This window comes from Taudactylus pleione, unplaced genomic scaffold, assembly GCF_031769625.1.
Source record: "Taudactylus pleione unplaced genomic scaffold, aTauple2 ptg000611l, whole genome shotgun sequence".
Taxonomy (NCBI): Eukaryota; Metazoa; Chordata; class Amphibia; order Anura; family Myobatrachidae; genus Taudactylus; species Taudactylus pleione.
Genome location: NW_028285013.1, coordinates 4,577,574 through 4,594,240, shown reverse-complemented (window position 1 = coordinate 4,594,240; position 16,667 = coordinate 4,577,574). Strand labels below are relative to the sequence as shown.

The 16,667-nt window shown below is 44.5% G+C and overlaps 1 protein-coding gene across 1 annotated transcript in view; it reads right to left on the bottom strand.

Annotated features, from left to right (window-relative positions):
- Positions 1-16,667, bottom strand: part of FGFRL1 (fibroblast growth factor receptor like 1) — a 163,733-nt gene that overhangs the window by 80,346 nt on the left and 66,720 nt on the right. Inside the window, exon 3 of the mRNA XM_088454289.1 lies at positions 1,849-2,121. Within this exon, the coding sequence (XP_088310415.1) occupies positions 1,849-2,121 (273 nt within the window). The remainder of the gene's footprint in view (positions 1-1,848; positions 2,122-16,667) is intronic.

Genomic DNA, 16,667 nt, shown 5'->3' with positions numbered 1-16,667 from the left:
AGCGTCCTTAGTATGGAAAGGTTCCTGATCGTAAGGATCCAGAATCTCCCCATCATCAGACGTCCCTTCGTCATCCTCATAAGGAGCGGACAGAGACGCCACCGGCCTTTTATGAGGCCGCATCACAGACTCCCCTTGCAACACATCCGACAAGTGCTGTAAAGAACTCGTCAGGGAGTTAACCCACGCTGGCTCCTGAGAACCCGGGAGCGGGGAAATAGGGAGACTGTGGGGTACCACCAATTGTCGTGGGAACCCCTGCATGGGTGACGACACCACAGACTGCTGGGACAAACCCATCGGAGTAAACGCGGGCTGCGGAGCTAACTGGCCCACTAAAGCTGTTAACGCCTGAGCGAAACAAGCCCAGGGCGGCTCCTGTACCGGTGCTGTAACCGTAATAGGCCGCGCCATGGACAAACACTGCCGGCAAAGGCCCTCCGCGCTACCCTCCCCCTCCGCTAATGGTACTTTGCACGTGGTACACTGTAGCCGGAGGGGAAAATCACTTTCAGACATGATGGCACCACGTATGTGACCTCTCTCACCAATTAAGTATTAAATAGGCGAGAGACCACCCTGCAGCACCGCACCGCAAGGGCTTTAGCAGAAAGAACAGGGACAGTAATAAAGCTGACAGTTTAGAGAAGAAAAGTTACAGGCAGCGCTAGCACAGTCACATACAATGCAGAGAAATAACAATTCCTGCACTAACAGCGCTGATCACTCAACTACACAGACACAGGGCCTGGTAGGACACAGCGCTGCATACACAGACCTGAGCCACAGCGGAGGAGAGGTATGCGGGGGGACCCAGACCACGATGCTTCCTTCCAGACTTCCAGCAGCGTTCACCATGCGTTGCAGAGAAGATGGCCGCCGAGGAGCAGAGAGAAGCTGGCCTGGGGGAGGAGCGCTGACACAGGACCAGTCAGCACAGTGCAGAGAGGGCTGTGTGCAGCGGGGGAGGCGCCGGCTGTGAGACAGGGAAGGCGCGCTCCCCTGGCATGCATTTAACCCCTGGGACGCCGCAGCGCTACCGCTCTGCTGCGGTCCGCTGTCCCAGGGGGTAGTGGAAGCGCAGGTTGGTCGCCTGGCTCCACGCTGCAGCCAGTCCCCAGGGAGCCCCCTGCCTGGGGACTTAGGACCATGTGATCAGCGGGGACCCACCGCGGGACCCCGCTGCTTACCTCTGTCCCCCTTGAATCCGGCCATGGTCCGGAGCATCTGGGGTCACCGCTAGCTGTGACCCCAGACGCCCACCAGCATCCCCGGATCAGTACCGGCGTTCTGGTACCGGCGGGGTGTAGGGAAGACAGCATGGACGTCAGGACTGACTGTCCATGCTGTTCATCCAGATGTGCAGCCACAGCTGCATGAAGAAAAAGCTTCAGGGGCTCTTCTAGCCCCCACTCCAACAGGTGCACCCGACTCCGGCCGGGCACCAAACTAAACTGAGGTGCCTTGGCCCGGGGGCGGGGTATAGGAGGGGGACCTAGTGCATCCTGGGAGGCTGAAAGCTTAACTCTTTGGTGCCCTGCGACTGACGTCACACCTATACCCCAAGGTATCCTGTGGATACCCTATGGACCCTGAAGTAGAAAATTCAATTAAATCCATCATGGTTCCCTGTTGTAACACAGTAAAATGTGATTAAGCCCAATGAGGGTGAATAACTCTTATAGCCAGTGTATAACGATTTTGTATTGGCTGGAACTTAAAAATAATTTTGACATCACAGCTGAACGTCTCTTTAGCGGTGATTCCTAATACACAGCACAAACGAATGGAACCTTGTTAGCTATGAGACCGCACATGATAAAATACACATCTTCAGGAGATACGTACCGATGACAATGAGCGTGTAATTGACATTGATGCTCCCAAACCCGTTGGTGGCTTTGCAGATGTAACTCCCGGCGTCCTCGCTCTCCACATCTTTAATTTTAAGCCCTTGCACGTACGTCCTAAACCTCGTCCAGCCACTGTGGATTGAGCGCCCATCTTTCATCCACATCGTTAGTGGGGGAGGGTCGCCCTCCACCGGACACAGAAGCTTAATGGTTCTTCCCAATCTCACGGTCTGCCGGTGAATAACTTTGTCGGAAATGCGTGGAGGACCTAAAAAAAAGAGAAAAGCATAATAAAAAACAATGAATGAAAAAAAAAAACTCACTATATTAGTTTAACATTTTACCTGAAGACAGAGCAGGCTACAAACCCCAACAAAAATGAGGCATTGCTGGTGATGTCATATCAAGCTAACTGTTATGCTGTGCTTTACAATTTGCACTTTTTGGCTTGCATCAGATTCTTTTAGGACAGTGTCGTAAAGATGACCAGGGCTGTCCGCAATGGAGAGGAAAGGATAATGCTATACTCTACTGTACTTTTATACAAAGCCTAAGTGTAATCTTAGGGTAGGACTGGACCATGCATATTACATTCATGTTCCATATATGAAAACTTTCAAACGTTCAGTTACGGAACAGCATAGGAGCCAGTCTGTCACTTCTGCTTTCTGCAGACACCTGGAATTGCCATGAGATGCAGATAAATCAAGTGCAGATCCTGAAGAATTTCTATGGCGTGTATTATAACATTCTGACCTACTCGTTTGCTGGTAGTGGGCCACGGCTCAAACACCACTTCTATTACATTGATCTGCACGGAGTGGCAACAGTGCGTAAGAAATCTATTTTATCTCTATATTAGTTTTTTCTCTGTACTTTGGTACAGACCCTGGAGGAGTCCATTATCCAAAAAGATATACCGGGACTTTTTTTTTTTAAATATATGATTTAGAATTTTAAAAACAATATATAGCTTTAATAAAAAAATTTTTTTATATATATATATATATATATATATATATATATAAAATAATAGTATATTATATATATATACATGCATACATACATACATACACACACACACACACACACACACACATATATATATATATATATATATATAAAAAAAAATTCCCGTTTTGCGCGTCATATTTGTGTTATTTAAAAAAAATATAAAAATTTGACCTTTGCCAGCGCTGACCCAGCATACTGCACTAGGGCGACTGTGGAAGATTCATGTGGTTTCATACTGCGATGCGCCTACGATGCACTTTGTGGAAATGTGATCCATCTTATTACAGCGTGTGATTGCTGAATCGCTGCCCTCCGGCTGCTGACTATGTTTAACGTTCAAATGCCCTTTGGCAAGGGTCCCCGACCGAGTCAATATATTTGACAAGATGAAAAATATAAATAAATAAGGGTAGCGCCATCCTCGAAGGTTTCACAGCACTGAAATGCCAGAAGCCACTTAGTTTATAGGAAATATTAATTAGTGTGTTGCATGATTGCAAATAACTATACCTAAAATTTAGCTGTAATCATACTAATTAGGCGGTAGTCCAAAACTTCCAGGGTGTCGGCCAACTGTAGCTTTTATGTTGGCAACCAAAATAGATAAACTTATGAAGCTACAGCCCAGTTAACATTTGGCTTCAACATCAGCCTAGAGCAGTGGTTCCCAAACTTTTTTGAATCATGGTGCCCTATAATATCAGTATCTTGTTCATGTCACCCCTAGGTTAAAAAAGTTTCTGCAAAAATGATTAAAGTAAATTGTGTTTTCCTGTCATTCCTAGGTTCACTTATACGGTGGTGGACAGGGTTGTGCTTCTGACTGTCCACGTATTTTATAATTAGTAGCCACCAGAACTGGTTTTGGTGGTAATTTGATTTGGTCCTGGAACACCAACCTGAGGCACCCCTGCAACTCCCCTGCGGCATCCAGTTTGGCAATCACAGCCCTAGAGTGTAAATGCACTTTTCCCAAAGAGCTGTACTTGTATTCTACATTAAGGACTCAAATTGGCTAAATTATGCGATTTTTACAGTAAATTTAAAAAATAAAAATAAATTGGGGATTGTAAACAGCCCGATTAATATTAGCTAGTGACAGAGGTCTGTAAGAGGTGATTTTATGGTACAGGTTGAGTCTCCCATATCCAAATATTCCGAAATACGGAATATTCCGAATTACGGAATAATTTTGGCATGACTGAGATAATAAAACCTTTGATTTTTGATGGTTCAATGTACACAAACTTTGTCTAAGGCACAAATTATTAAAAATATGGTATAAAATTACCTTCAGGCTGTGTGTATAGGGTGTAAATGAAACATAAATTAATTTCATGTATGTACACAAACTTTGCTTGAGCCACAAAATTATTGAAAATATTGTATAAAATGAGCTGCAGGCTATGTGTATAAGGTGCATATAACACATATGCATTCTGTGTGTATATTGGGGTCCCATTCCCAAGATATTTCATTATGATATGCAATTATTCCAAAATATGGAATATTCCGTTATCCAAAATACCCCTGGTCCCAAGCATTTTGGATATGGGAGACTCAACCTGTAACATAATTATACCAGATTAGTAAATATATGGGATAGTACTATAAATTATAGGCAAAAGTCGCAGTCACTAGGAAGTCCCATGACCGTATTAAAGTATGAGGCCGCAGGAATTACATACTGACGACACTTACAATACAATTGGTAATAATAATAAATAATAGTAATAGTAGTAGTAATAAATTATGACATTATATGTATTAATTTCAGTTTATAAATATATGGTCCGGTATACACAGCCATATATAAAGTATAAGAAAAAATTAGGCAATATAAGTGCAAAAATATTAGTGCTAAAGAGATAAGTAGATTAATAGATGTGCAGTCTGGGCTTTTGTAAAGTCATCCTAATTACCCTTTGGAAATATGTCTTTTAATGCAGCGGCTTATCACAGTATACATGTAATAAATCAGCTGCTTAGCTGCAACTTAGCTCTCCCACGTAATGACTGGAGCACCCGAGCTCTGGTATGAGGTTTAATGATATACCCACATGTACACGTGGCTAAATCACAATTATTCACCACAACTACTTCCAAGTAGGGCCGTCATTTCACTAATGTGATGCAGGCCATCTGGAGTGTACCAATGCACACTATGGAGTGTATGTACTAAGCTGTGGAGAGAGAGATAAAGTACCAACAAATCAGCTCCTAACTGTCAAGTTACAGGCTGTGTTTGCAAAATGACAGGAGTTGATTAGTTGGTACTTTAGCTACATCCGCTTTCTCTCTCTCTCTCTCTCTCTAAGGCTTGGTACATAGACCCCTATATTTGTACATTACACATCATGAAGGTGATCACTAACGAGTGGAAAGGGCGGTGATGTAAACTACAGATAGGATTCTTTTTTTCCCCTCAAATCTAAGATTTCCATTACAAATAAACAAAACTGAATTAAGTCTATTTCAGAAAATAGTTGGCCACCAAGATCGTGTGGTAAATAATCTCTCTTCATAATGGTAGATGTTGTACAGTCACTGACTCGAAATCTCCATCAATGCGATAATTATTTCTGTATTTCTCTGCACAAAAATCCTGTAGTACAAATAAATATGAGATAATTGTAGAATGAATTGCAGTAAATATTATGTGGTGTCATTCTTATTGGTGAGGGAACATATTTATAACAACCTACAATGTGGCCATCAGCCATTTTGAGACCAACGTCCTGACACTCTACAGCAGTGGTGTCAAACTTGGGCCCTCCAGCTGCAGTGGAACTACACATCCCAGCATGCAGTGCCACAGTTTTGCTATTAGGGCATGCTAAAACTGTGGCAGGGTATGCTGGGATATGTAGTCCCACAAAAGCTGAAGGGCCAGAGTTTGACACCACTGCTCTACAGTGTATTCTTCGCTGATAATGTGAATGTATGCGCGTAACACACACAAAGTTAGCTATTAGCAGATAGTAAATGTAACTTACATGCAGTATTAATCATGACAGTAATTGAAAAACTAATGTATTTGAGCAAAACAAGTTGTGGGAATAGTAGCACATTTGTGTTGTGTCTTTGGACGGTTCATTTAATCAGATTTAGAATAAGCAACATAAGTTCATCTGCAATTGTGCAATGCTTATGTTTATTTAAACTGCTCTTTAGTACCATGAAATAATGGCCCTGAAAAGCAATATAAAAAAAAATGCCTTAAATCTATTTAGCTTCTCTTTCTCCAGACAAAAGTGGCAATGTATTGGTGTCTGCAGAGGATAAGCAACTGCAGTGTCCATTCTCTGTAAAAGAGATGGGTTTCCCACCTGTCTCGCTGAACAGCTGTGCGGCTTTCAATGTATATTCTTCTGTGGATTATAATGTGCCCCCCTCCAAAACGGGAACCCATGCCAATGCAAACACAACCTCTAAGCTGATAGAAAGGCCATTTGATGCCACGCGCGCAAATAAACTTCATCACAGCATAGCTATTGTCATGTGCGGCAAAGTTACTCAGCGCCATTTTTATTTTGCATACTTCGTTAGGATTTTTTTTTTTTCTTTAAATTGGATCCCTTTCAATGTTAGGATGTTTTCTGTTGGTAAACAGGATGTGTTATGTACAGGTAGAGCATGTTAGCGTTCTGCAGTGATCGCCTTGTAGGAGAATGGCAAATGGGGACGGTCATCCTCTTTTTGCAATATTCACTATGAAAAAAATACATTTTAAAAGGTGTTGTGTAAAAAGAAACTACAGTCTTATTTATTGAAATAGAAGTAAAATAAATTATTCTGATTTCATGTATTGAAATAATAAAAATAATAATAATATTAATAGCACCAACAACACCACCACCACCACCAGGGAGATTGTGTGAAGGGGGTCCCGGTCAATATCCCGACTGTGGGAATCCCGACTCCTGTCAGCATCCCGACCGCAGGCATTCTGACGGTAAGTACTGCGGTTAGGGGGAGGGAGTTTGGTGTTAAGCACATGGGGGGGGAAGGGGGGGTTAGGTTTAGGCACTAGGTGGGAGTTTAGGTTCAGGCACCAAGGAGGGAGGGTTAGGGTTGGGAGAGGGGGGCAGGTTAGGATACCGACCCGCAATTGTCGGTATCCTAACCCTGTTGGTAATCTAACATGTCGGATTTCCCCAATCTGCAGATCCCAACCAAAAACGGATTGGGATCAGGAAATCAGGGAATTTTAACATGCAGAATTTCCCTAATGGATTGACGATCATCAATGTGTCTCCAATCGGCGATTTGCATCGGCGTGAGGTAAAAACGGGGAATTGTGGCGCTGATGATTGGGCCCCTTAATAAAGCGATTACAGTAATAAAATATGTACACAGAAGATTTCCATGTCCATATGATGCAATTTAACAATCTCCTATATTAAGCTGACCATTCATCTTACCCAGTACACAGTCCTTATTTATAGCCATCTGTGGGCAGAACCAGTATTCAGCGTATCCACTAGGAATGAGCGATATCACAGGCCTGAGGCAACGGGGAGTTGTCATGTTGGCTGAGCCAATTGTGATGTGCGGCTGCACACTTATGGGGTCACTGACGTCTACATTATAGGTCACCCTCTTTTATAACACCCAATTGGACCTGCATTTTAAGCTGGCATTATAAAGACTGAGCACTGTAAGCTGGCGTTAACACAGACAATGTGCCGTGTGGGTTAATGTATAGGCAAAGCAGAGTCTCTCACCACTTTTAATGGCATCCTAGGTCCTGAGCTCGGTCAAGCTAGAGTCTTGTTATTCTGCCACTCAAAGAGGAGTTTACCCAGAGAAGCCCACATATGGCTCCCATACTGATGATTAAATGGTTCCTATGAGACCATTTGCCACAATGCAGTTTAATGTGTTAATAAAGATCGCTTTGAACATAATTACAAAGCGGAAATTCCAACAAAGGTCAAATAGAGCATTTTTGAGAATGGGGAAGGTCATTTTCAGTATCCGTGCTGTACTTAAGTGTACAGTACAGGAACAGAATTGATCTGAGGGGTATATATAAGTTGCACTGGGGAAGTCTGTGGCCCTGTGACATTTGAAGGAAAATTCAATGAATAAAAGTGTTCTGGAAACAAAGCGATTGCACTCTGTGGAATCAATCTCTGGCTGTTACCCATAAAATTTGGCATTTTCCTCCCGCTTACAGAAAGATTATAGTACAGCTCTCACGGTAGGGATGTGACCTGTATATCTATAAATATTCAAAAATACTGCAGTAAAACATGATAGGGGACATACATAAGCAGTGATCATTGGTAACTGCTAAGAAAAGCTTCTGTTGCCAACGGTAACAGCCTGTTTCTAGCTGCCATTGTGGTACAGTACAGGAAAGTCATTTCAGATCGGTTGCCAAAGGCGACACTTCCTTTCTTTTTTTAAGTTACTTGTGGAATCGTTTTCATAAGCCCGAATAATGTGCTATGGGGGAGATTTATCAAACCTTCCAAAAAGAGGACAAGTGGAAATGTTACCCATAGCAACCAATCAGATTACAGCTATGATTTTCCTAGAACATTCTTTAAAATGATAGCTAGAATCACTTCTCTTCTTTAGGTTTTATAAATTTCCCTTTATATAGTTAAATGCATATAAATATTCCAAAATACCAAGGTTATTTTGGTAAAACAGTAACAGGAAGGGTCGTTTTACCACACAAAGTGGCAGATACTAATCACCCCTTTTAGCAAAGTAGATCATAGACAGTTGATTTTATCATGAACCCTTCCTGAGGTATTACTGGTCCTTTGCTGCCTGGGAGTGTAATACATTCCAGTGATTAGAACAATGTCATCACTCTACATCAAAGTCGGAGTTGAAAGCCATTCAGGGAAGTCCAGAGCCTCGATGTCTATACATGCCAGGCAGGTGTCTGCCATGTTGAAACCGGCCTGTTTGCGTTAATGCTATAGAACAGCTGAGAGAAGTTCTAAGAGGTGGGACAGAGCCTCGGCGGCCAATGGGAATGCGCCCCCGCCTGCGTGGGGACAATATATTTACCGGGTTCCGATAATAGGGCCAGAGTACACCCCCCCCATCTGGAACAAGTCTTGCAAATTGTACGTTTGATAAGTTGGCCTTCGTTCATTTACGCTAGCAGAAAGGGACAGGAGATCAAAGCACCAAGTCTTATTTAAGTACACCACTAGCAGAACTGTTTATGTAGGATTCCTGTGTTGTGAATAGCTTCTGCCTGTCAGCCCTTAACATGCTTTTTTTTTTTTTTTAAAGGCGGTGATTAACCATTTTATCACCAGATAAAATCACAAACACAAAATTCTGAGGGCGGCCCGGTAGGCCAGACTCCTATAAAACCAATGATGTCCAATATAAATTACATTTTCCCTCATGTTTTATATACAGTATTGTAAGAGATAATATATATATAGAACCTAATCAAGAATCAAGAGATGTTTTATTTCAAAGTCACTGCTGTTAATGCAGAGTTGTTCATGACTATTTGGACACTAGGTGGCAGTGTTCTATAGCTATATATAATTAATCAGCCTGATTTAGACCTGGTTGCAAGCCTCCTGGTCTCACAGTTCATGGAGATAGAGACGGTCACATCTTTGCGCAGCTACGTCTGGACGCCAGATTTAAATATACACATACTGTATATTAATACATGCAACGCTTCATACAGCCTTAAGTATGAAATGTCACATTTTTTACGTTAAACTTTAAATCATGCCCAATATCATTTATCGCATCAGGGTTAGTAACTAGGAAGCCAATAATAAAAAAAAAAAAGTGAGAAAAAAAATTGGGTGAGGTCACAAAGACAGTGTTCCAGTATGTTTTAATGACCACGCGCACTCTCTCTTTAACCAGACTGGTACTAATACAAGTATTTGGGAGATCACCACCAAAAGTCATCATTTGCCTTCCATGGCAAAGCTTCTATAAATTACCTTGAACTCCTTTGTAATAAGGAGAGTTATGTCTGCAGCACCATCCCACACACAGCAAATCCCCCTTTAGGTAATACTTCACTGTTGAGATGTAAACTGTTTAAATAGCTGCCAGCAGAAGGTCTGACATTGTGGATGAAACCGTCAGAGGAATTCTTCCTCTGAAACAGAAGCCAGTCCGTCCCGTCAGTGTCTGGACACATACAGAGACATATAGGGCAGCTAAAAAGGTAAATCTCCTCTTACAGATGTCTAGTGCGACGGCAGTAAGAAGAAAGATACTGGTTTCATCACTCAGGAACGAGATATGAGAATATATTATATTATAATTATAATAGGATTTTGGTACTTACCGGTAAATCCTTTTCTCTGATTCCACATGGGACACTGGAGGTGCTTACGCTGGGGTATAGAGGCGTGGATAGCTGGAGCTGGCACTTTAAATAATTTAGAAGTGTGAAGCTCCTCCCCCTCTATTCCCCACCAGCCCTCAGTTTTAGAAAATGAAGACCGAGAGGAGATGGAGAACAACCGGAATGAAAGGAAGAGGATATCACACAACAACAAAACCATCCAACATATGGAACAAACTGAACAGGCAGGCGAAGAGCGCTGAGGTGGGCGTCCAGTGTCCCCTGTGGAATCAGAGAAAAGGATTTACCGGTAAGTACCAAAATCCTATTTTCTCTTTCATCCACTAGGGGACACTGGAGGTGCTTACACTGGGGACGTCCCAAAGTTTTCCCCACGGGCGGGAGCGCTATGAGGAACCTGCAGTACAAGGCAGCAAAACATGATGCTGAAGCCGCAAATGTATCAATTCTATAAAACTTCACAAAAGTGAGCACCGAAGACCAAGTGGGCGCACGGCACAATAGTAAAGTAGAGGCATCCCTACGTGCCGCCCACGACGTACCCACAGAACGTGTGGAATGAGCAGACACGGACATAGGAGGCTGACGATCATTGCTGACATGAGCTTGACAGATTGTCAGTCTAAGCCAACATGCCAACCCTGTTTGGACGCTGGCCAACCCTTCCGAACAGCCTTATAAAAAGGACCAAAAAAAAAAAAACAACAACTCAGACTTGCGTAAGGACACCGTCCAAGCAACATAGAGGTGGAGAGCTATAACCACATCCAGGGTAGAAGAAATACCGGAGTCCCCCACCAAAGAAGGTACCACAATAGGCTGATTTATGTAGAAAACAGACACAACCATAGGAAGGAAAGTAGCTTGCGCCCTATCATCATGAAACACAAGGCTTATAAAACAGAGCCCCCAATTCAAACCCCTACGTGCCGTAGCCAAAGCCCGGAGGAGGACCGTCTTTCCAAGACAAATACTTAATATCAACCTCTTGGGAGGTTCATGGAAGACTGAAGAAACAAAAGTACCAAGTATAAGACTTAAGGAGCCATAGGTGGTACAAAGGGTGGCTGCACCCGCAACACCCCCTGAAGAAAATCTGCGTTGCAGGTAGGAGGGCCAACCTGCGTTGAAATAAAATAGAAAGAGCAGAAATCTGCACTTTTAATGATCCTAGGCGAAGACTAGAATCTAATCCCGTTCGGAGAGAAGTAAAAACGGCATAACGAAACACCCTTGACGGAAGGCCCCGACTGTAACACCATATGATAGAAGAGCGCCAGATGCAATGAGAATGCGCATCCGAAACCAGTTTCCTGGAGCGAAGCATGGTGGGAATAACAGAGTCTGGGATGCCCTTCCATCTAAGATATCGGATTCAAGAACCACCCCGTTCCACGGAGTTGTGCTAAGTTGGGGTGAACTAAAGGACCCTGCTGCAGAAGGTCCAGATGAAGAGAAAGCAACCCGGATCGACTGCCAAGAAGGACCGAAGAACCAACTCCTCCAAGGCCAGTTTGGTGCCACGAGAATGACTACGGCCGACTAGTGTTTTATTCGATTTAGTAGACGAGGAATTAGTAGTATCGGAGGAAACCATGTCGTCAGTCCATGGAACTGTTAGGGCGTCGACAGCCTCTGCCTGCGGATCCAGAATTCTTGACACGTATCCTGGTCACTTATGTTTAATCGAGATGCCATGAGGTCCGCCTGAGGACGACCCCAGTGTGTGAAACACGTGTGGGTGAAGCTTCCATTCCCCGGGATGGATATCCTGGTGAGTTAGGTAATCTGCTTCCCAGTTGTCCACTCCCAGGATGAATACTGCTGACAGGATTACTGACTGACTCTGGGCCCACTAGAAAATCTGAGATACTTCTCAGATGGCCACACGACTTCGAGTGCCGGCCCGGCGGTTAATGTAAGCGACAGCCGTCGCGTTGTCTGACAGAACTCGTACCAGACGGGACCTTAGAAACTGCGCTGCTTTTAGCCGAGCATGGGAAACTGCTCCGAGTTCCAACACATTTATGGGCCACCGTCTTTTCTGTAGGGACCACCGATGAGAGTAATAGTCGAGGACCATAGTTCACCATCCTCGGAGGCTGGCGTCTGTCGTATCCACCAGAGGAGTGCCACCCTGTTTGCCGGGGTCAAATGAATCAGTTGATTTAGATGCAGGCGAGACTCTGATCCCTGTGTTAGCAGGGCCAGCTGGAACACTCGGGAGTGGAATTGTCCGAATTGTAGTGCCTTGAAAGCAGCTACCATCTTCCCCAAGAGACGAAGACCAAGAAGCAAGGACACCCTACTTGGTCTGAGGGCTAGCTGAAAGAGCAGCCGGATGCTAAGTCTTCCAAAAGGAAAAACCTCTGTAATGCCGTATCTAGGATCATCCCCAGAACTGGAGTCTTTGGGACGGACTCGGATTGGGTTTCTTGAAATAGATTATGTCAGTGAGGCATGGTCCAAGAGAAGTGGTCCGATGGAGCCTTGATTAACTGATCGACATGACAGACATAATTTTAGTGAAAACACGGGGAGCCGAGGATAACCCGAACGGCAACGCTCGAAACTGATCGTGAGTTTGCAAAATCGCAAAATGCAGTAAAGCCTGATGCGGTTTCCAATTTGGGACATGGTGATGCACATCCTTTATATACAGAGAAATGAGGAACTCTGCCGGTTCGAAGCGACACAGCTTCAGATACTGTTTGAAAACTTTAGGTTTAACAGGGGCCTTGTCCGTGGACACCGGCAGACTCATAGAGAAGAACCGATGTGGAGTGGGAACCTCGAAATCTATTCGGAACCGCACGGAAAGTAGCTTGCGAATCCACGGATCTAAAGAGTTCTGGTTCCAAGCTTGTTGAAAAGTCTGTAAGCAAGGTCCCATCGCAGGAGATCCCAGGTGGGATGGGAGACAGTCAGCCACCTGTTGGTCGACTCGTCTTTGATCCTGTCGACGTGTAACTGTATGTGGGCGACCTCTACTTCTGCCACCCCTAATGTGCGAGGGGGTACCTCTGGCCCTTTAACGAAAGGGATGCATGAAAGGAATGAAATAAGGGACCAGTGTAAGTCCTCCTGGGTGACGGAGCATTCTAAGGAAGGAAAGAAGACTTACCCCTAGTGGCTTGGGATATCCATTTTTTCAGTTCTGGACTAAAAAGCATATCACCTGTGAACCGTAGACCCTCAACAGCCCGTTTGGAGTCTGCATCCGCCTGCCAAGAGAGCAAGCAGAGATTCTGTGGGCAGAAACAGCAGAAGCGGACATACGAGCACTGATCTGACTGATATCATGTAAACTGCTGACTCACGGAGAGTTCTGCTAGTAATCGTAACTCTGCTCTAGAAGTATCCAAGCCCATAATCAACTGGTCCACCCAGCAATTACAGCATTGTTAACCCAGGTGCTAACAAGCGTAGGCCTAAATTGGGCTCCTGCTGCCGTAAATGGATCGCGGTGTTTATTCCAACTTGCGAGCAGAAGAGTTGGAGAGCCACAGTAGTATTATATGATCAGTAGGCAGCAGAAAAACAGCCACACACACACAACTATGTCAAAACGCTGCAAACCTTTACTGACTGATGCAGGAAGTGCTGCGACTTGTCCAGCAATCAGCCTATAGGCAGCCACAAGACTATAACCAATCACATCGCTGGTTACGTGAGTGGCCCGGCAAAGGAATCGTTGTTTCCTTAAAAAAAAAAAAACGAAAAAACAAATGCATCTACTGGAGGAGGTGTTTTCCACTGTTCCATCATGGATAATGGAAATGGATAGCCAGAAGGGAAACAATGTGGATTTGGAACCGCTTGTCCAGTTGTTTCCAGGCCACAGAGAGCTTGTCTAGAAGCGGTTGTGTGAGCTGCAGGAACTACTTCCTCAGGTCGATTAAGGATCTGCCTGACAGCTAGAATTTTAAAGCTCCACCCCGAGTGACAGATTCTAAACCCGGCAGCGCGGAGCTGCGAGGGGTTCCTCATATGACTGGAGGACAGTCGGCAGAGGACGCTCACTGCAGGTTTATGATAGGCAATGGAGGACAATGTAGAAGCTGTACACATAATCTGTACCAGTCCAGATATTTGGTTAACCCTCCTATTAGCCGTCAATTCTAACGTTACAGCCGTCATAACTCCTGCCATGTCAGCGGCCCATGGAGGAGTAGGCGATACAGTAATAGCCACAGAGGTTTATAAATATATATATATATATATCTACACATATACAGTGGGAGGAAACCGGAACACCCGGAGGAAACCCACGCAAGCACAGTGAGAACATACAAACTCCACACCCAAGGGCCGTAGTGGGACCCACGACCTCAGCGCTGTGAGGCAGCAAAGCTAACCATTACACCATCTGTGCTGCCTCTTGTGTTACTAAACAAGCATCACATAGCGTGGTGTCAACAGCAATTGGCTTAGTTTGTTGTCACATTTAGAACAACCAAACATTTTCTGATAATTGGTATACACACACAGCCACTCAAACAGAATCAGTACAGAGACAGAAGGCTAGTGGGAAACAGAGGAGGAGGTTCACACCACTCCCTCCCAATAATTCAGATTCCCTGGACCATGTACACCCCAGTGTTATCTTCACAGACCCTTTTGGAAAGGATCCTGTAGAAGGGGTGTGTGCCAGGAGATCATCCTTCTGCCCACACTGTGTGGCTTCTGCACTCTCCTGTAATGTGGAGAGATGCAGGTAGTGTGTTAGAAACGGCAGCCACGCTGTTGTAACAGCCGCTTGCCGCGTATAGAGAGTGCCCGCTCATTAAGACTCCGCCCCCTTCCTCCTCCTGAGACATGCAGTATGGCTGCTTAACGCTGGCCACATATGAACTTCCCCCTCTGACTGCCCCGCTTGCCGCTCTACTAGCGGGGAGAGGGGAGCCTGTGTACCGCTGGCTGCAACACCTGAGCCCCTCTACAGCCCGCGATGTTCTAAACTAGCGGGGAGAGGGGAGACTTAGTAGACAGAAAGCAGCGCTGTAGCGCTGCTCTAAACCAGCGTCGGGAAGCATGGCGGGAGACGGGGGAATGCGCAGCTAAGTGTACTCACTGCGCTCCCTCAGAAGTCTCTTCTCTCGTTCAGCTCAGCGCTTCTTCTTTCTTCTTGTGACCTTGTCACTGTGTAGAAGTGTGCTGTGGCGATAAGGAGCTGTCAGTTGCTTTTAGGATAAGCACTGTGCACTCCTTCCTGCTTCTACTAAGAACAGGGCGCCAGGTACCCGGACCCCACCTTTAGAGAGGTGGCGAAGGGTACCTAATATAGTGTAAAAGATGTAGTAAAAAAAACTAAACCTAAATTAAAATAAAAATGAAATGTATTGCTGGAGCACAGCAGATTGTGACCAGCTCCATGAGGCACATTTTCTAAACTGAGGGCTGGTGGGGAATAGAGGGGGAGGAGCTTCACACTTTTAAATTATTTAAAGTGCCAGCTCCAGCTATCCACGCCTCTATACCCCAGCGTAAGCACCTCCAGTGTCCCCTAGTGGATGAAAGAGAAATATATATCTATAGCAGCAAGTCCCATGTGGACAACATCCAGCACACCTCTTTGAGAATGATCCAAAAAACTGTTTTTTGGATCATTCTCAAAGAGGTGTGCTGGATGTTGTCCACATGGGACTTGCTGCTATTAATTATTTTTGATCCTGGCACCCTTGTCTAAGTTTTGTGTGCGACCTAAAATAAGTTTATATATATATACATATATATATATAAAAATTCTAGTTATGTCTCTGAATTGTACTTCTATAACTGGCACAGAAAGCACCGATGCAACATGTTACCGGTTTCCCCAGCTGCCGTACTCACTGGGCCGGTAGCGCATGACACACCGAGCCGCGAAATCACTATCGCCTATGTCTCACGAAGTAAGGGGTCTATGTACTAAGAATTGGAGAGAAAAAGCGTGGAGAGATATAAAGTACCAACCAATCAGCTCCTGTCACTTTTCAAACACAGCCTGTGTTAGGAGCTGATTGATTGGTACTTTTTCTCCATACACTTTATCTAGGCTTAGTACCTGGACCCCCTAAGGAGAGTAGTGGCGTCTTAAAGTCAAAACGCGCTCTCGTGTACTACGCAGTACGCACGCAAAAAAAGGGGATCCGGTGACATCAGAAAGGCACAAACTAGACAAGCCCCAATAGGTTCTCTATACCAGCCTTTATAACACCGCATTTAGACTGCGCCCTATCAATATCTTGAGATCTATGCTTATTTCAGCAATATTTTGTTCTGCCAACCATAAAACAACACCATTTCTACTAATCCTCAGCGAAAAGACGTGGAAAACCAGGCCGTTAATGTAACACAGTCTTTCAAGTAGACGCCAAAATCCACATTAAGTACAACGCTGGTTCTCAGGAATATCACAGGTTTCCCAAAGGACTCTGGGAAAATTTACTTTTCCAGCAGTAGATGGCATTACCATTGCTGGTAAGGAATGTAATTTC